Genomic DNA, 21724 nt, shown 5'->3' with positions numbered 1-21724 from the left:
ACGCATAAACATTGTTAATGACGAATTAAACTGACCGAATTCTTTTATTTTCTCTAAATTCTCAAAAAGACTATAAAATAAGCTAATAACATTTTGTTACAAACATAACCCATGTTACAATATACAAGACGGTTATTACACCTTAACATATCATTATAGCGTCGATTGAATTATAACAATGTTTTTGCAATACGTGATGCGTGGAAATGTGTTAACGTTTTTATTTCAACGTTAGCAAACTCATATAACTGTTTCATTTAACATATAACGGACAGGTGAGTAATCTCGTGAGAATACAATACCGTGAAATTCCACAATGTCAAATAAGAAAGAAAAAAAACAGTATGACATCTTAGGCCTAAATATAAGAAACTTGACGGTTATTGCTATGAGTTAAGTTTGGGCATTGTAAAGACGTTTGAATCAAATTAATATCATCATATTCTTCAGTAAACTTTTGAAATGAGTATTTGCGCATAAATGATGCTTATCATGTGTCATATAGTCGAGACGGTTACAGTGATGTAAATCAAATTAATGGTTCCCTCATATAACATGGTAAATAACGAGATATTACTAGAAGATAATTAACTGTCGAAGTTTTCACTATTTACAATAATTACTTATCCCAGAGTTATTAACTCAAATGAGTCTTCAGACAGATTTCAAGTAACAAAATACAAAAAAATACCATACTCCTGGTGGATATATGCATATCATGATAAAGATAACACAGTAATACACTTTAACATTCCAATGTACTATTGTAGCCTATATCTGTTTTCTTTGGTATATCGAAGCCACTTACTCACCCCCTCCCCTTACAATATAATTCAGTCGGCTAATGGCAACAATAAATATAGCTTAGTTCTCGTTATAGAATTAAAGTGTTCACTATTCATGCCTTGTATGAGTTTACGATACATTATAATACCGACCACATTGATTAACTCGAAGCAACGAAAGATTTGAGCCGAAATATGTATTTAGAAGTCTTTATGTCCTATTAATTGAAGCTACAATTATTTACGAACATGACAGCATGGAGACCAATTTGTCGGTTAGCTTTCCATCTCAGGAAAAATCATATGATATTACGGAACGCCACGTTTGTCTCATCAAATAACATAACCCTGGCAAGATATTACAAAACATTTGCGAAACAAGTTTGGCTTACACAAATAAATTTAATATTTATTCGTTTGCTGCGTTTTTATTGAGCCAAGACCGACAGCTAAAATCATTGAATTCATGATCTAATTGGCTGCTCTTTCAGCCAGACGCATAGTTGTAATTGCTGTTTATGGTATGTGATCCTTCTTTCTGTCCATATCCATTGCTATTTACACTACTTTCGGGAGGCTAACCGGGTGAACGATAACGGCATTAGAAGAAATAAGTTTGTCAAGACATTCTCCCCGACTTTGCCGAGCGCTAGCTGTCATTTTGTATCGAATGTCGCGCATCTCTTCAGTTATTTGTCCTGATTTCACCCTTTTGACTGTGAGGTCATCGTGACCTCTCAAGTCACTATGCCACAACATAGAAGCTTCATCTTTAGGCCATGTGAATAGTACGTATTGTGAGACGGTCCTGGTGAAGGGCATTGTGGCATAGGTCCACTGGTTACCGAATCCACACTGATGCAGGGAGTATGGATCAATATCAATTATCACGCTGTTTTCACATCCTATGTAAGTATACCTGTCATACACATTAAATATTGCCTTAACATTTTCATAAGCGGCATTTGGGGGTGGCAACTTCGCATTTGCTGCTGAGGTCAAGTTAAACATAAGTTCTTTCTTATTTAATCGAAATGCCTCTCTTAGATTCGTGCAGAGATCATGTTGGAAACTTGTCCCTACAAAACAACCCACAAGGATTGAGTACTCGCTACTTTCGATTGCTGCTCCCGTTGGGTCGAGGATTTGGAAAATCTTCTTGACCGTCTCCTTCATTCTATCAACTAAGCAGTTGCAAGCAAAAATTGATTCACATTTGATCTCATCGGGACAAATACATTCTGGCATAATAAATACCAAAGGCTTTGGTCCATCGACAACATGACCGCATCGTTGCTTTTTGGCAGAGGTCGGATCCTCGTTCCCTCTGATAATTTGGACCATCTGGTACACATTTGCAGGTACACGCATACTTGATGTCAAGGGCGTATAACTGTATCCTTCTGACATCATGGTTTTAAACCACTGACTATCCGACAATTGGAATTGCGTTGCCTTGTGTGAATGAGTCGCAAGCACAAACCACAAACAGCTATCTTTGTATTTCCGTGCGAGATCTATCAGTGTCTGATGACAACTTTGGAACATATAGCAAGGCACTTCATCAAACAGGAAATGGACGGAATTTTCCGAATGTTTTTTGGACATAAACTGGAATAGTTCTTCCAACAACCCCCCTGTAATGGCAGTCCAAGGTTCAGTATTGGTCCTCAGATATTCCGTGATTATTTCGGAGATTTCACATAACCTTATATTTGTTGGAATTTGACCCATCATCATTCGCAATTGCTGGACTGAAAAGCAATTTGTTTGATGGTAGCAGTTGACATCGGTTCCTACACCGGCGAATGTTATCAGGTATACGAAGCAGTCACCCACAGCCAGTTGCTTTGCTTTCGTGACTAATATTAAACTTTTACCAGTTCCGAACTCTCCCGTAATTAATTTGAGTGATTCCTGATCGTAAATTGCCTTAAGTTGTTCCGGTGTAAGGATTGCCCACAAGTTGTCTTTGTTACCATAATTAGTTGCACTAACGAAACCTTGGGTTTTCTTGATAACGGTCGCCCGACTTGGGAAATTTACTTTAGCGACTAGGGCTAAGTATCGAGAGCAAATAAGTCTGTAATCTTCGTTTGAGAAGGAATTTTGTCGGTCGTCATGATTTGATAGCCTACCCTTCATCCAAGAATCAAAGGTCGAAATGTCCTTCATATCACTACCGCATAGTATGTTGCGTCTATGATAGGGACATATACCAATGGTATCGAGATCATCCTTCGTTACGTTTGGCACAGCAACATAGGTGTGTACGGAAACATCTAACATAAAAGGAAGATCCCGATTGGATTCTCGTAGAAATGCAACATCCTTTAGGACTTGTTTCCAAGCATCTTGTACTTTGTCGATTACATTTTGAGTGTTGCTATTGTCTCTTGCCTCTACGCCCTTAACTTGGAAAAAGAGTATGCCGTATCGCTGGTTTATTATAAATACGTCGAAGTCACCATTGTAGTTTGTTAATTTACCTTTGGAATTATCATGAAACTTTAGCTCCGACATGATCATCATTTTTTCACCTTGCTCGACGCCCCACTTTTCTATAATGGACGTGACGTACGCATTGGCTCGTTTACCTTTGCGATCTGCTATAACAACTTCCCGAACCTTTTCGCCGAGTTCATCATCGGGTATGTGGTGGAGCTCTTGCTTTTTTACCGCCTCCTCCACGGTCATAACTTTGAGATGTGTCACTAAATTACTTTCGCTGGGTGCTTGGTCTGTGGTGGATTCACGTCCTTTCTTTTTTCTACCACGTTTCTTTTGTGGTTTCGTTTCGTTGCAGCTTTTGTTTGCCGCTTGTCCAGTAACTTTGAAGGAGTCGACAGTGGGAATAGTGAATGTTGTAAGTTGTGCGAAGTATGTATCGTAGTACATTAATGCTCCTTCTTCGAATGTTTTTGGTTTTTCTATACTACCCGGATTGAGGATAACCTTCAATGTCAACGACTTAAAATCAAGAAATGTTTTGTAAAATTCAGTAGGATGCCAGCTTGGGGCAAACAGTGGACAAATCTGTAAGAGATGAAGATTATGTGCATATTTTCTAAAAGAAGCGTAGTGAACTAAATAAATACATTTAACAATTAAAATGTACAATATTGTTTATGTTTATGCAGAAGATGTCTGTCCTTCAAAGATAAATATAGTCGGCTATGACACAGATCTTTTTACGTCAACCATTGACTCGCCACTCATGTAATATAGGCATGTACTGGTATAAATAAGCAAATAAGCATTCATGTTATAGCAGAAGACATCTAAAGAACATATTACAATTATTAGCGGAATATTTATTCAATAGCTTTTCACTCAATATAAAGTAAACTCGTGCGGTACTTAATAAGCCGTTGAAATGTGAACCAATGTGGGTGTCATTAGTCATTAGCGGGGTGACATTTCATAGTTTCCCTTTGTTTTTCTTTTAACGTCGTTATAGTGAAAACGAGTAACATTTTAATGTCACTGCTTCATGACAACGTTAGATACGTCATCATTGTAACAGCAACATTTGAACATACTAACTCCACCGAAAATAACTAACAATAAAATCATAATAAAGTAAACCATTAATCTTGTAGCACAATGGGTTTATGAGAACGGAAAACGAAACAATGTCAGTATTAGACTTGATCAAGTACTCCACCTTGTACATGAAGGAAGACATAAAATGCTATCTCCCACTCAGCAATTATTTATAGATGTTCCGGAGTGGTTTTAACATTATTATCTCTATCGTTAGCGTAGAAATAACGGCTAGGACCTGTTTCTCCTTTACTAGTCGAAAATCATTCTGGCATGAGATTGTTTGACTCTACCTATTTTTTGCAGAACTGATGAATATGATTATTTCCAAGTTACATGGAATAGGGGGGTTTCATGGGCAAGCAATCTTTGATGAATTATGGTCATCAACTAACTGTAGTGCATTATCAAAGTGATCAAAAGATTTTAAATAGTTAAATAATGTACAATGACATATCACCATTCTCTATTTGAATTTATACTACTCTGACGTCATATTTACATGTCTCCTTACTGCAAACAAAGAAGTAAGTAGGCAATACTCGCCTTAAGTCCGGGGAGGTTTTGGCTGGTTAAGGTTGAGTGCAACATCCGTAGCTTTTTATTTTTCACCTACAGGGATAACCAAAAATAAATTGTATTTGTGTCACTCTCTGAAGAAGAAAATCTTCAAAACGGGTATAATTTTAAAGTCCTATGAAATGCGAAAATATCCGGCTAAATTCATATTTGTTATACCAATTCACATAAATATATTGAAATACATTATTTTCGAAAGTAAATTTCGGTCGAACTTATATATGCGAGTAGAACCGAGAAAAGTTGGCATCATGAAATATACTTTACACTAAAATGTAATCAATTTTTAGTCTTCCAAAAGATACCAAAAAGTTTTCAAAAAAGTTACTGTGTTGAATAAACATTATCGTAAACTGAACGACCGAATGCCGAATAAACATTCAATTAGCATAACAATTATTTGAGATCTCATTCATTTCTATGTGGATGTGTTTACCGCACCGAGCATTCCATTAACCTTTAGTTACTTTATTATGCTTTCTGCAGAACATCAACTATATAAAAATTGACTATTTAAGTGAGTTTAAAGTTTTAACAGTGTTGAATTAGTTTTAACCCATGATTACTGATCAGGAACGCTGCCATGAGTTGATATCTGTGGTTTTATTTTTTATTTCGTCATGAATTTCATTTTCTATTTTTGTTTGTTTTTATTCAGTCACTTATTCAATTTTCATTTCTTGTTTCTTGTACATCATTTATAAAACACAGACTCCTGGACAGTATGCGGTATGTCAGTGAGTTTTACTGAAATGTCATCATTTCTTCTGATTTCATGAGTCAGTAGTGTACAACCTTAAAATTCTAGGTACGCATTGTATGAATGACGTACATAAAAGACACACGGTATACCTTTACCGTTCATTCAGCTACTTCTCATGGATTTATTAGTTAAACTGGTTAAGGTGAGTCACCGTTAATCAGGTAAACTGGTAATGGTGATTACCCGTTTATCAGTTAAAACTGATGTGTTATAATCTCTTAACATGTGTAACATTTATGACCAGTGGCTACTGAGGAGGACTAACTAACATGTGGGGAAAATAAAATGAAAAACAATAATTTGCCCTACTGATTGACTGGACTAACCGGACTACTCTAAAGGTTTCGTCAATACTTCGTCCACAGTTTAACAGAAAGTGGATGACAGTTAACCGCAAAACGCTTAAAACCTGCGATTTGAACCATCTTTACAATGTATATATACTAGTCAAACATAGGGACAGTCTGTTGTTTGTAACCAGTCATTAGTTGAAACAGACTTTGAGTAATCAATTCGCCTGTTAGTAATAATATACATAGTGGCATCTGCTGAGAGGTCTAACATGTGTTACGGTGTTATAACACACTTCAGTTTATATTGATTAACGGTTGTCTCTTATTCACAGTACAAACTGACCAAGCCATACATATATATTGGGTGGTAGTTAATCACTATGCACGATCGCGGATGCGATAACCGTTCGTTTGTTTTTGGTTTTAACGAGTTTTGTTGGAATAACAATAAACGTAGAGAGCTCCCAAGATTGAATTTGCATGAACAGTATGGCAGTCTAATGTGGAAGCACGGTTCGAAGGGAGATTTATTACGTTTTTTATGTTTTATATTGGCCTATCAGTATTATTGGTACCCACTATATCATTGCCCCAGAGTTTCGACTAAGAATACGTATATACCAGAGCATTTTTTAGCATACTCACTAGGGGCCGCGGCAGTGACTGACTGGCCACACGTTCCTTTGGGCAATGCCGGTGGGCCGGTAGGCTGGGGAGCCTGGTAAAATTTACAGCCCATTTTCAAAGTTTTTAATAGAATACAGACGAGCTGTGTAAAAATATATATTTTAATTGTGGGAACCAGTCATGTAAAGACTGTCCTCGATCTCTCCTGCACAAGGTGCTCCTCAAGTTGAACCTTTTCACCGATGCTTACAAGAGCATTGGCCTTGCTTACAAGCTGCTGGTAACGCTACCTGTGTCTCAAGTGGCGTGAACGTTCTGTCTCTGCCTTGAAGAGACTCAAAAACCCTTTGAAGAAGTAAAATGACACAAGAACATCTTGAGGCGTTCATGTTGATATCTGTGGAAAAAAAGGATCTTGGCCAAACTTGACACACAAAAAATATCATTGATGGTGTGGATGCCAGAAGCAGCAAACTGCGTAGGCTTATACTCTCGTAGATATGACATGTCTGTCAGTGAACATATATATGCTCGTGTTATTGAACATATATATTTTAGTGGATTTTGTTTAGGTTTTTTTTTTTAATTTCGTCAAGCATGTTGTCAAAAATGCTTGAAAAAATAATTAAAACCCAGTCTAAAACATATATTTTGCCTATTTTTGTATACGTTTTTAACTTTTCTTCAGTTTAATCAAATGTTGCTTCTGGAAATTATTTTTGGGTCTTTTGTAAGGATTTAACCTACGAAATTGAGAAATATAGCACCATTTTGCATCTAGGCATTCCTTAACTTATAAAAAATATCAATGGGGAGGGTCCACCCCCTCCTCTTAAACCCCTCCCCCGGGACAGCAATCACTGGTAAGTAACATATCAATGAACAACTAGCCGGTCTATGTGAAAAACGCCCAGGCCAGTATAAGACCCAGTCCACCCATGGGCCGCGGTCACAGGTTCCTTACACGGCCCAACCACTCAGCTCATTCCCTTCCCCCTCACCACTACCAGTAGGTACCTTTTTCGCACTTATAAAATAAACAATGATTACACAACCATAACAATTAATTCACACCTAAAATCCCAATATTGCTTCCCCTCAGCATATATAGCTAAGGCTACAATCAGAATGCCTAGCGTACTTTAGTATTTATATATATATATATATATAGAGAGAGAGAGAGAGAGAGAGAGAGAGAGAGAGGTGGAGGTGGAGAGAGAGGTGGAGAGAGGTGGAGAGAGATGGAATAGCATGTGCGAAACAATAAATACAAATACAATGAAGCAACGGTTATAAAGTATTGTAAAGTCCTATATATCCCCTACAAAGAGATTCTACTAAATAAATCTTTTCTAATTTACCTTACTTTTTGTGGGGATTGCGGGAGGAGTGTCAATTTCTAGGTATTTTATAAAGCTACGGCCCTGGATGATAATTTTATCATCAACTTAGCCCATTTATGTCCGATTGAAGTACTTATAAAATGGGAGAATAGGAAAATATGACAAAAGAGAGAAAGATTGATTTCACGAAACGTCTTGAATAATTTGCAGTTCGGGTTTCGAATACACTTAATTTGTTGCGATGTTTTTACTGGGTACCGAGTTCTTCAACAGACCAAAGCTGTGACTGCTAGTGTTTAGTTTACATTATCGATTTACAATGGATGTGTCATACTGATATCCATCTCTGCAAGAAAGGTATATATATATATATATATATATATATATATATATATATATATATATATATATATATATATATATACATATTTAGCAGTAAAGCACGTTTGCCATCGCAGTCGTACGTCATGGACCAAATTCTACAATTGTGATAAGCTCTTTCGATGATTGAAAATAAGTTTTTCCCGTTCTTCCTTTTGCCGCTGTTCGTCTTTATCTGCAAAAATTGAATTAAAGCAAAGTACATGAAGAGAAAACCACATAATGAGTCTTTCTCATTACCTGTAGGGACGTAGCTACCGGGGTGATTGGTGTCTTCCGCACCCCCCCCCCCCATAAATGGCTTGAACTTTAATAGTTGGAACATCAGTAGTCCAAAACAGTTGATTTCCGTCGGGCAAGTGCGCTTTGTCACAACAAGGAAAACTTTTCAGGAGAGTAGTTATCGGAGAAAGTTTCATCAGAGCGATGATCCATTCAGGCTGTCGCCTTCATTCATGTTGGCCCAGTTCGACGGGAAGGAATTGGTAGTGTCTGAGCGCATGAGTAAAGATGATATAATTACGAAAATAATTCGAAAATATATATCGAACAATGCTAATTCTGTTTTGGTGACATATTACATTCATGCAAAACGAAAATCAGAAATTTTACTTTCAATATCACATAATCCAGGGAATTGATAATTACTGTATGAACTGCCAATAGCTCGTACTCGAGCTAATGATTGACTATTGTATTAGTTGTCATAACTAGCAAAATCGAGCTATTTAACATATGACATAAGTGAACGAGCTTTACTATATTACAGATATTATAGAAATACTGTTATAGAAATATATTGTAGAAATACTGTTGGGGCACATTACAAAATAACTTGGCATAAATAGATGCTTATTCCGCTCAAAGAATAAAAAAGAGTTCAACAACACTTGTTTTTTTTTTAAATGCAACTACTTGACGGAACTAGACAGAGATGCTTTGTATTCTAATGTCGTGTCTACATGCATCCTCCTCAGTACTAAACTTTCTTACCAAAATTTATCTCGGTGTTTCTTTTACAGGTGGTTTCCGATTGCTTTCGGTGTATTCCATTGTATTAACATTTATACTCTGGACTTCTGATGTGACAGATTCACGACTTTCGCTGACATTCTTCTCAAGCTTGTATTGACACTCATCGGAAGCTACATAGTCAAAATTACCCGTGAGAACGTTACTCAGTGACGAGTTAGCATTTGCTTTGGGAATTGTAGGAGATGCTGACATCTGAACATGTGATACGGCATATGCTAAGTCCAGTTTTGTTTCTTTTTTTAACGTAGAGTACTTGGCTGTACCAGACAAATCCGCTTCGTATGTTAATGACAAGACTGTTTCAGGACTTGTGATCATATTCTTCCCAGTCTTGCATTCGTATCCACACTGCAAAAATTTGAGTATTAAATTTAACACCGATTGTGTTAAATTTGTATTCTCTTGGAGTGCATATTTGCCGACACCAGCAGGTGTTAAATTAACACCAAGTTGAGAATCCTTTTCTTCACACCACAAAGGATGTTAAATTCATTATATGTGGTGTTGGTATTGCTTCTCTGATTGGTGTACAACAAACACCAACTGACTTGATTTCAACACTGATGTTGACTTGCAGGCTTTTTGTTATCCAATCCAGATCGTGTTAATTCTGTATTTTGTATAGCATCTTTCCATGGTATTTCCCAATTCTGGGCTTGACATTACGCATGAGCAATAAACAACATGTAAAAACCGAAGATGTCATTTTCAATGTGTTACACGTTTTTGTATTCATCTTGGACGCATCAGTTGTACATAAACGCATTATCAAGTGCATAAACAAGAATAATGACAGTCAATAAGTTCACTGGTTTTCCTCACAACAGTTTGCTGAGGTAATGCCTCTTTCACAGCAAATCTATGAAACAATGGTTTGTAAAACAGTGGCATGTCACAGCAAAGCATAATGTGGTGATGCTTATATTCAGTCCCACCAAGCTTCAACCAGTTGACATCTAACACTTCAGTGAGAAGGGTAGCATCAGGCACCTTTGAGACAACTGGGTCAATACAATCCGATTATAAATTTGATACAGATGTTTCTGCACCAGGTCCCACATAAAAAGTCTCTACTGACTGTTTTGAATTAAAATGTATATTTGATTTATCTGGTGTCTTTTAGCCACAGTTCAACATATGTTCTTAAAGTTTCGACAATTATCAGCAATTTGACAGAAATAATCATGTGTAGCATCATACATCATGCACCAGACATGGATGAGAGGACCCACTTCTCTCAAACAAGTAGGATAATGTACCATGAACTAATGGTTTAGAATAAGAGAACGAGCTGGGAATACCTCACGGAATTTAGAATAATGTTCTTCAATAAGAATACTCAATTGAGCTATTAAACCATGAGTTACTTAAGGTGAAAACATATATCCATTTAACTTAATAACTTCAACAACAGCACAAAATAGGACATGTCCCTTTCCTGTAAACGGTGTCCAATAACAAGTGGCAAATGTCTTATCAAATACCAAGATTGCATAGCCTTTTGACCAATAGAATTGCCATTTGAATGTACTTTAATTGGGGGAGGGCTTGTTTGACTTTTTATGATCTGTAGTCATAACTTGCGACTTCTCTATTCAAAAGATCTAGTGTCATTAGAGGTGACTTTCTATCTGATATTAAATATGACAATACTAATTTTTTGGACCACACCCTCAAGAACATCATGGATCACATCTAGAGAATAGTTACGAAGAATATGGAAAGATGCACAACTATTTAAAACTGACCCTATTTATACATTGAAAATGAACAGTTTTAAGTTGTTCTGCCCGTTGAACATGCAAATTGTGAAAATCCCTCCACAAAACCATATAATAAGTTTTCACCAAGATTTTCTTCACTAACTAAGTACTAATACCTTTCTTGTAATGTCCAATTGGAAGTAGAATACCATGTTCAGCCAGGTAATTTATATCTTTCACTTTGTGTTTGAGAATTGGATCAAACCCGTATTTCTTTATATCTTCCGTGTGACAAAGGGCAGCACAGTGAATGTTATTCAAACAAGAGTTAAACCTTGGAGGTAGATTTTTTTAAACAAAATAACATGCACATATTCTGTGAATAGATGTTTTTATCCTAAAGGATTCACTGTCTCCAAATCATTATAGAAAAATAAACCACTAAAGAGCATTGCAATCTAGCTGAAAGATAGGGGTTTTGCTGAAATTGGTATGCATCACAGCAATCCCTGATAACACCGTCACGAGTTTTGTGGTCATGAGTAACAAAATGAAAAACATCAGTATGCTTGAGCAGCAGCTCCAGTGTGCTAATAATTGGTATAAATATAAAGGTATTATTCACAGGTACTTGTTCATGCAATCTTGTGACTTTGTAATGCGACTCTCCATACGTACTTTCAATGACATTTCATGAAGTTCTATAATTCCTTGCAGGCTAATGTATTTTCTTCGCTTGAAATCATAATTTAGTTCTTGGAACTAATGTATATGTGTTTCATAATGATGTCTATGTATTGTTTGACATCATGGTAAACATCATCATCTTTTCTCTAATCCATGCTCCTGGAAAGTTTTGTCAACAACAGTTTTAACACTACTTGTTATTTCACCAATAATATTATCCATTGAGTTAGCAATTTGGTTTAGAGTATTTTGAAAGATCTTTGAGGTTGTAGACATTTTACATATTAATCCCGTTGCCTGATTCGGAAGTTCCTGTGGGGAAAGGATTCCAGAGGTAGCAACTTCATCTCCCTCTACATTATCATCATATTCAATAGGTTCAACATTATCTTTCAAATGGTTTTCCATTTTCCAATTGAGCACGCTTAATGTCTGACAACAAACCACATTTCAGCAATAGATTTTGCCCATCATAAAATCCATGTTGTACTCTCATGTGCCTAAGTATCCTAGGTACACTACCAATATGAGCTTTGTATTTAAAACAACTCATTCTTCCAATTTCGATCGAAGTGCCCTCACTCGTTGTGTCTGATAAGTATTATTGATTACATAGACTGTAGTTTGAAGAAATGTCCAAAAGTTAAAGAGATGCTTACTGTAGTGGAGGCCAAATACATAATAAAAATATAATAAATCTTGAATAGTGCATCAGATGCCCCGAAGCATCATGTGCCGCACAGGGTAAGGCAAGAAGGTCTTCAATAGTGAAGCACTGTGCTATGCTGCTTTTGGTTTGTCCAAGTCCCAGGATATACGGCTGCATAGCTGAGGAGTTCTCCAAGAAAGCATCAATACTACATTCACTCTGTTAAGCAAGCAGGCAACACTACAGCACAGTAATACATTATAAGAAATGAAACCTACAAAATGAATCTTTAAGTTCAAGTTATGGTAAAACTGTTCTGCATTTAAGCTCATCAGCACTGGCTGGCTAAAAGAGCTAGGGTTGTGCAAAGGCACATGGGTACTTGGTTGATTAAGTTGTTTGGGACAATCGTTCGCAAACTATAGTAACTGCTCGTAAAACTGTAAGGCAGCGCAGGCAGATAGGTCAGTTTACACCTGTAGCAGGTTAATTGATTACATAATCATATCAAACTTTTACAATTACAGCATGCTATCCTTGTGGCAAATACTGTTGATCTTGAAGGACTTACTAGCAGTGCTATGTTCTTCAATATCCTCCCTGCACAATACACCTAACACAGAAATGATCAATTCTTTTCAAACTGAATGAGAAAGTCTACTGCTTTAATCACTGGCAATTTTGACACTCCAGCACGTCCATGGTTTGCAGGTGGTAACAGACAGAGCACCAGCAGCATGGTAGCGGTCTCTTTGTCCCAGCCTAAGAAATTAAAATTTAAAGGAATTAATTAAGGAGACATGGCACTAAGTGTTCAGTTAATTGTTTTGTTTTTTTTGTAGTTTGGAATTTATCAACCAAAAGCTACAAAAGTAGAAATATACATGGGGATGAAGATTAAGACTTTTTATGCATAACATAATAACCTGAGGTAGTAAGTCAATTATTGATAATTTGCTTTCTACTAAAATATTACTACTTAAGCCATTGGAAAGCTATAAATATTTTACATGCCTTTTGCATGCTTATTTCATAATTTGGCTGTAGCCGATAACCCCCATTGGTATTCTACATGAGAATTGAGCTGGTGTTGCTCTCTGTCAAGCTTTAAAACTATCTTAATTTTAATGGAGGAATATTATTTGTGAGCTTTAAATTTAACAGATGACCATGGAGATTCCCTCATGCATAAATAACCAGTCACATGATTTCAATTGAACAGACAATGGGCTTCACTCCACCTGACAGATATCAAGTGGCCCTCACCACGTCAGCGGGTACTGCATGAGTATTAATTCATAAACAATGGCATCTGATCAACATCCTCTGAGTAATGAGTATAATGCAACAAAGTCAATGTCACCAGCTCTGCATGTGTCAATGGTGATGTAGGAGATGGGTGAGGGTATAAAGTGAAGCATTTTTGTTTACTTACTTCCCAAATCCAAATCCTCACATGGTCCACGGTCCACTGTTGCAAGCATCTCAGCAGTGGCGCCTTTATCAGTGCTCTTTCTTGCAGGAGCAATAACGTTCTGATTAAGGAGAGGCCACTGGTACAGTAGCTCTGAGTATTCCTCTGGAAACAATAATCTGAAGTCTTGTTCAATCTGTTAGCAAGAATATTAATGGATTTACTGTACATATCAAGGACGGATCACGATGAAGTTTCTTTATCATTTTATTGTTACACAGGAGGAAGAATGCATTGGTTATGCTGGCAAACTGACAGCTTGTCTTTTTTTTTGTCTACACAAAAAGATGAAATAAATATTCGACTCAAATTGCTGTTGTAAAGTTTTACTGCACGAGGGATAAATGAATTGCGGGGATGGTTAGTCTTAAGTTGAGGAAGTCTCAGTCTACCAATTCCCCTATTTTTTAATCTATCATGGAGTTGAACATGATATGGGTGACTATAGTCGTCCCAAACGGAGTTGAGCTTGGACTGTAGGAGACATTGGTAGACAAATTCAACAGCAGAATGAGACTCCCTACTAATATTTCAGCTTTTTTGAATGATGTTGTCAACACGATCCCTTTCTGTCTTAATAACGTTACCACCCCAATAAATGAGGCAGTATATCCAAACTCCACAGATGGTAGCATTATAGAACATTATCTAACATTTCCGTACGCACATTGAAGAGTGACATTTTTCTCAGAAAATATCATCTCGAATTCAACTTTCTAACCAGGACGTCAACAAGATCCGTCCAAGTCAATTCATTGTTGAGAACCACACCCAGATATGTATAGGTAGACATACGTTCTACCTCATCTTCTTTAATAATTACAGGCGGTGGTGGAATAATATTATGTTTAAAGTCGATGACCATTTCATTTGTTTTAGAGACATATCATTGTAAAAAGTTAGAGTCACGGTGGTCAACGAATGATTGCTTTGGTGGAGGTATGCCCTTTTATCACCATTGCCATGAATGAGTCCAGCCATGGCGGTATCATCGGCAAACATGATGAGAGGGCACCTCTCAGACAGAGATCTGCAATCAGACGTGTATAATGAGAAAAGGAAAGTAGCCAGGACAGTCCCTTGAGGGTCCATGTATTGGACATACCAGTATCTAAACGGTAGGTGGGACTAAGTTTCACAAATTGTGTACGGTTGGTAAGATAATCCATTTACTTAAACCATCGCGGATGTCCATTTTTCAAAGTTTAGATACTAAATTATGGGGTTCAATAGTATTAAAGGCAGATGAAAAATCGACAAACAAGATCCGTGCAAAATTAAAAGAAATTTCTAAGTGAGAGTATACCCTGTCAAGGATTACAAGGATGGCATATTCACAGCCGCGACCAGAATTATATGCAAATGGTAAAGGGTCTAGAAAAGGAGCTACTAAAAAAAAAGTTAAACATGTTTTAAAAATAAACGCTCACATACCTTCATTGGCACGGACTTCCATCATGTTAGCAACTCCAATAACAATCTCTTGGACTTTTCGCTCTGACACTTTTAGGTTCTGCATTCAGCTAAAACAATGGCCCCACTTGCAATTTTTTGAAGAACTGCCCTTCTGAGCTTCAATAAAGTGTAGGAAAAAACAAGGATTCTTGAAAGTTGTTTTGAACTTTAGAGATTCATAATTAGAGCTTTCGTGACATAAAGTAGTTAAAGACCTTCATTCTTTTTATTTTAATATTAGTTTTACTGTTTTCTAATGTCCTTTGAAATCCTAAATTGGATACCCAAAGACCATTCCAAATCCAGAATTCACCTTTGCAGTAGATCTTCCCAGCATCAAAACGTCAGACCTACTTATTTTCCCACCAAATCCATTCAAAATTTACATTAGAGACACCTCGGTCCCCACCTCGACCCTTCGCCTACGATATCGATATGATAATTACTGCCAGTACTATGGACCAATTATGAGTCCCGGTTTCTATGACATAATGTATTTACGCGGAAAGGGATTCGCTGAAACTTCTGCCTGAACGAGGTTGAAGGTCAGATTGCATTCTCATTGTTGTCAAATCAACACCGAATCCAACACCGACAAGCGAAATCAAAATGTTAACACCGGAGTTTTTGCAGTGCATCGGTATTTACATAGTCAACTGCATCTGTTGAAAAGTTATCATCCTGCGATAAACAACTATCGGGTGGTGGTTTTGTCCTTATTTGAATATCTGATAAAGTTACTTCGGATACTGCGTAGGCTAATTCTGATTTCAAGATCCGAGCCTTCTTAATTCTTGCATTGGTTGCTTTTTTGGTATGTTCTTTGGAACTGGAGTAAGTATCCTCAACATATACGGATGCATCCTTCGATGAGCTGTCATCTTGGATTGGGAAGTACTCCAGTTCCACATCTTAAGTGTTTACATCACTAATTGTACATGGCCCGGCGTAATAAGAATGTCTAATTTCGGGTGCTCGATTAGTGAAATAGTTTCTTTGGATAGTACAAGGAATCGTGTCGGTCATTTTCCTAGTTGGTCTGTCATTTAAGCTGTCCGTAGTATGCTCATATCTGTCTTCCACTTTGTAGTGGCCATTTGGTCGGTAGTTCATTATATGTTTTAGTACTTGCGGTTGGTATCTGTGGATATTTTAAAATATTGATATATTGATAATTTTTCAATACACGAACTGTGAAAAGTCATTCGACCACAGAGTTGGAACTGCAACTGAATGACAAAGACAGACCTCTGTGACCCATGATGTAAGATTCAATTACAAACTTCGCCAAACAGTCATGATATTACTAAAAATCGGCTTGACTGGAATCAAATGCGGTAATTCCGTTAAAATTGTCAGATTCAAGGGTTGCGTCCTGATGATTCGAAACATATAGTTAGTTCAATTGACCTTCGGTGAATCCATTTTGGATTATACTATATGTCGTTTAGGACACTACGTATATACATACTATACATAACTCGAAGATTTAATATGCTGCCTTGCACACAGTGTCTGAGCTCTACAACAGTAATATACTTTGCTCTAAACGACTTCAAATATACCTATAAGTTAGATAGATTGCGACACAGGCTGAAATAATTCCCGAGAAGAATGCATTACACACGTAAAGGAAATTTCTCCCGACCTTGTTATTTCCCGCAAATAAGGAGTGTTTATTGCTAATGGTATTTTGAGAAACACATGTTTTTGCTTTCTCGTCAAACGAATGAGATAAAGATAACGAAAAACGGGAACTGGCACAGAAGGAAGTCTGAAAATTGTATCACGGATTAATGTATAGATCTGTAAAGCGACGGCAATGTTTGGTGATCAGTTGAAAAAAAACGTAGTTTCTAAAGAAAAATAGCGCACCTTTACATTGGATGGAGTAATCCGGTATCACTTCGTGTCGTATCGGTAGTTCGTCTGTAAGATTAATAACATAATAACCCAAACTGAAAACTATAGACATATGCAGCTGGAAGTGTCATATTCTGTACAATTATCATGCGTTGGCACTAAAGTAAAATTTCGACAACTTACCCCACTGTTCTGCCAAAAAAAGGAATAACATAAGGCTTTAAACGACTTCAATTAATGTTTTTTATTCATATTGATATTAGAAATACCAACCTCAAAGATTACAATTCTAGATCTCTTTCCATATCAATTAGAACTTGAAATATTCGAGAACTTGGACAGTTTCTTTGCAGAAAGAACTATTTAGACCTTCTGAAACTTTTACAAAATCTAGTATACCATTCGAAAAAGCAACTACATAGTTTACATTGTATCGGGCTACCTCGTCCTTCCTTATACGAAACGCTCACGTTCGTTGCTAATGTGTCACTTACCGGTGATTTTTATAGTCTCTATTTCGTTCCAAACGTCCACCAATGTGTATCCGCCACATTTCCCCCTCCTGAGCAAAATGTGATAACGGGTACGAAGAGCAGGATCTCGCACAGAAGGAAGTCTCAAAATGTTATCATGGATTAATGTATGGATTTGTAAAGTGACGGCAATGTTTGGTTTCGGCTAAGAAACGTACTTTTTGAAGAAAAATAGCTCACCTTTACATTGGATGGGGTCATCCGGTAACACTTCGTGTGGTATCGTTAGTTCGTCTGTAAGATTAATGACATAATAAACTAAACTGAAAATTATAGACATATGCAGCTGGTAGCGTCAAATTCTGTACGAGTGTCATGTATATAGTTAATACGCGTTTTGCAATAAAGTAAAATTTCCACAACTTAGCCCCACAGTTCTGCCGAAAAAAAGGGATAACATATCACTTCTAACGACTTCAGTTGATGGTTTTTCATATTGATAACATATTGATTAATAATCTCAGGGATTACAATTCTAGATCTCTTTCTATATCAAAAACTTGGACAGCTTCTCTGGAGATGAACTATTTTGACCTTCTGAAACTTATACAAAGTCTAGTACACCATTCGAAAAAGCAACTTCATTGTTTTTACATTGTATCGGGCTACCTCGTCCTTTCTAATACGAACACGCTCATGCTCGTTGCTAATGTGAAGCTTACCAGTGGTTTCTATAGCCTCTATTTCGTTCCAAACGGCCACCAATCCGTATCCGCCACATTTTTCCCCTCCTGAGCACACTTCTCCATGTTCTAAACATAGACTGTTTTCACGAGCCCTCAAGACTTTTAGTTGGTCAGAATAGTCACAGAAGCATTGGTCTCCTCGTGTAAGGCCAGCAAGTGGGAAATATTGACACAAATTAAAGCATAAGCTGAGAGTCATGTTTGCAAAGGCACCACCAAAAGAAAATGCATTGCCTTCAGGGTACGAATAACACCCAAGGTACGTGAAGTCTGGTGAAACAAAGAACGTTTGAGTCAATGGAGGAATACAGGTTATGAAGAATGAACGGTAACAATACTATGTCTTCCATGATTGTACTATGATAGCATGAGCTTACATGAACTTACTGCGACAATATGATCAAACTGTTATAACATGATCGATCGCACTAACATTATCCTACTATTATAATATGATCTTACTGTGATTATATGATCTTCCCGTGATAACAGAATCTTACAGTGAAAATATGATCTCCCAGTGATAACACAATCTTACTGTGATGACAGAATCTTACTCTGATAAACGTAATGTTACTGTGACAACAGAATCTTACTGTGATAATATATATTATTACTGTGCTAACGTGATCTTACTGTTATAACGTGATCTTACTGTTATAACGTGATCTTACTGTATGTATGTGCAGAATTGTCGGCACTTTCATGATACCGCTATAATTATATTGTAAAAGCTAAACTGGTAACACAACGTTCTGACAGTACTCATAAATCGTTGTGAGAATCGTGTTCGGGCAATATACTCTTGCCCGTTGACGCAACATCACACTGTAGTTTTATTTAAGAAATAGTATATTATGCGTCACTGTTTCAATAATCATATGACGAATGCTTGTTGCTGTACTCACTTTCATAGATAGCAATGACGTCATTGCCACCACACTTAGGACCTCCGTGGCATGTGATATTACACTGTGAGTGCGTAACCCGTCCATCCTGCTTGTATTGAAGCCCTTCTCTGCCACAGTGGCAATATGTTCCATATTGCAGGCCAATCAGTGTAAAATTCTCTTTACTACAGAGATCCACACAGAGAGAGATTGTTAAATCAATTCGGACATGTCTTTTATCAAACACATTGGAATGAATACTTGAATAACAACCAAGGTATTTGGTATCTGTTGAAAAAGAAAATTTTTTTTTTCCTCTTGTGTTTATATGAAAATATAAATATTGACAGATTGTCACAGGTTGAATTTTACAATACATCGTAATTTCTCATGTAAGTCTCATTCGATTCCTAGTCTTGTACCCTCTTAGAGCAAACCAGGAGGCAATAAAGCAGTGAGTATGATGTATGACGCATGTATGAGTGTATGAATTGTCCTTAAGACTTGCAACATGTCCGTCTTTAAAATAGTGAATATATATGTCCATTTCAATTAACAAACTTGTGTTTGCTGCTTAGTTCCCACCTCTTTGTTAAAGCTAATCAATTGATTTTTTATATCAAGCAGTAAATAGTTTGTCTTGACAAAGTCAGTATCGGGCAAATGTGATGAAAATATACAGTAGATAGACTAATATAACAGGTTGCCCATGTTGGGCTGCCATTACTATCTTTTTCCTTCTTTTTTTCTCTAAGAACAGCGTATGGCAAGCATGGGTCAATCATGCGAACTTGTTGGCAAACTCGATCTATTATAATATTTCATAGAATTGATGTTTTGAAGAGAATAAAATGTACAAATGCTCGTGTAACCAAATATCACCGATTTATACCGATTTAACTGCCTTTTTGTTTTCTATCAAACCAATATCATTGCTTTTACAGAATCCTGTTTCGATTGCAAAATGCCCGTCGTGATTATTGTAAAAAGCCTACCTAGATTAACTTTAAGGATTGGTTCAGGTGTTTGACATGTCTATTTTGTATGAAAGAACACAAAAAGACAAAAAGAACAGTGAAGAAACTACCACGATAGCATGCTCTGTTAAGAAGATTTGACACTTTGAATATATCAAAATTTCTTTGAAAACGACTGGTGTAGAAAGACTTACTGTGAGGGTGTGGCGTCACATCCTCACCTCCTTAAAATTTGTGAATAAATTATTTAAAAATTATTTACATTTTTTAACACATATGAAAATAATATAATCAAAAATTCTACAGATGTTTAATCTCAAATACCTCCTTTGACAATAATAAGATCCCCTGACATATCTTTTGGTTGAAAGTCATGAAATCTCACAAAATATTTAAAGCAAACACAAAGATTTTTTCAGGAATGTGAGGATGTGACATCACATCTAGTCAGATTTCAGCAGTTTCTACACAATCTGATGAAACTTTACACTTGAATATCTCTTTAAACCAATAAAGATATTTGAACATTGTTTGTCAGAATTGTGTTTCTTTTATTGTCCTCTTTCATATAACATGAACATGTATGACAACTGACCCAATCCTTTAAAAAACTTAATACATACAGTGTAAAATCAAAATACACAAACAAAACAGACATACAAACGAGATAGTTAACCGTTGAGAGCTAAAGAAAACAACAAATATTTCATGTACACTAAAAGCTTATTTAAAAATGCTTCTTTATTTTTTACACCACTAACCTGCACGATGGTAGCAATAACAAGACATCAGCATAAACATGCCAATACTTGTCAACGCCATTCTTTATTATCCAAGATTAACACTTGCTGTTATTTCCTCTCATGCGAGTACTTTTCCTGTAGTTTCACAATTTAAAACAGTGCAATTGAACTTTCGATGCGTCCAATGCAGTCCGTGAAAACAATACACTTGGGGTGCGAATAAATATAATGGTTAACATTACAGTAATTTATGACATGTCGCTATGGCAACGTTTGTTATCTCAAGATAACCACTAGTTATGACTTCTTTGTCTCTGTTACCGAAAGTGAATATACTGAAAGAATAGTTAATTTATCGACCGCCAAATTCTAAGGTTAATAGTCACAGCTAAAACGTCTATCAATTATACACACAGCAGATTTCATTAAATGAAATTAATAGTTAGTTAGCTAACGTTAGGTCAATTATGACAACAGAGCTGTATTGTAATCTGAAAGACATAGCTGCAGTGTTAACATGGTTGTAATGTTAATTGGGTTTTGGGTTCCGCGGGGAGAGAGCTGGAGAGAGGGGAGGGGGTCACGGTCTGTTGACACCGCCCTATATCCGGCACCGGCAGCCCCCTATATGTGAACCAGCGGCGAAATCACTTTTACTTGATCCTTAGTGGAATTATATACCGCAATATGAACAATTGTAAAGAATGACATT

The 21724-nt window shown here is 36.7% G+C and overlaps 2 protein-coding genes across 7 annotated transcripts; both read right to left on the bottom strand.

The window, feature by feature from the left end:
• Positions 1 to 31: 31 nt before the first annotated feature.
• On the bottom strand, positions 32 to 5016 carry LOC139973104 (uncharacterized). The gene is made up of 2 exons (XM_071979524.1): positions 4878 to 5016; positions 32 to 3821 (listed from the first exon to the last, which is right to left on the bottom strand). The coding sequence occupies exons 1-2, from the start codon at positions 4920 to 4922 to the stop codon at positions 1344 to 1346; spliced, it is 2523 nt and encodes an 840-aa protein (XP_071835625.1). The 5' UTR covers positions 4923 to 5016; the 3' UTR covers positions 32 to 1343.
• A 5230-nt stretch (positions 5017 to 10246) lies between these two features.
• On the bottom strand, positions 10247 to 21153 carry LOC139973107 (sialate:O-sulfotransferase 2-like). 6 transcript variants are annotated; one of them, XM_071979531.1, is made up of 9 exons: positions 21031 to 21153; positions 19311 to 19580; positions 18379 to 18672; positions 17897 to 17950; positions 17367 to 17370; positions 17196 to 17249; positions 15300 to 16461; positions 13827 to 14001; positions 10247 to 13153 (listed from the first exon to the last, which is right to left on the bottom strand). In XM_071979531.1, exons 1-6 carry the CDS (start codon positions 21089 to 21091, stop codon positions 17198 to 17200), a joined length of 735 nt encoding a protein of 244 aa, XP_071835632.1. In that variant the 5' UTR covers positions 21092 to 21153; the 3' UTR covers positions 10247 to 13153; positions 13827 to 14001; positions 15300 to 16461; positions 17196 to 17197. The 6 variants fall into 6 exon arrangements, with proteins under 6 accessions (XP_071835632.1, XP_071835631.1, XP_071835633.1 ...); XM_071979530.1 differs by lacking the exon at positions 17367 to 17370 and having other exon boundaries at positions 15300 to 15437; positions 15822 to 16461; XM_071979532.1 differs by having other exon boundaries at positions 17196 to 17375; positions 17678 to 17950.
• Positions 21154 to 21724: the final 571 nt, after the last annotated feature.

The sequence above is a fragment of the Apostichopus japonicus genome, chromosome 9 (assembly GCF_037975245.1).
Source record: "Apostichopus japonicus isolate 1M-3 chromosome 9, ASM3797524v1, whole genome shotgun sequence".
Classification (NCBI taxonomy): domain Eukaryota; kingdom Metazoa; phylum Echinodermata; class Holothuroidea; order Aspidochirotida; family Stichopodidae; genus Apostichopus; species Apostichopus japonicus.
Note: the sequence above shows the minus strand (reverse complement) of the source record. Positions and strands in the feature narration are given on the sequence as shown.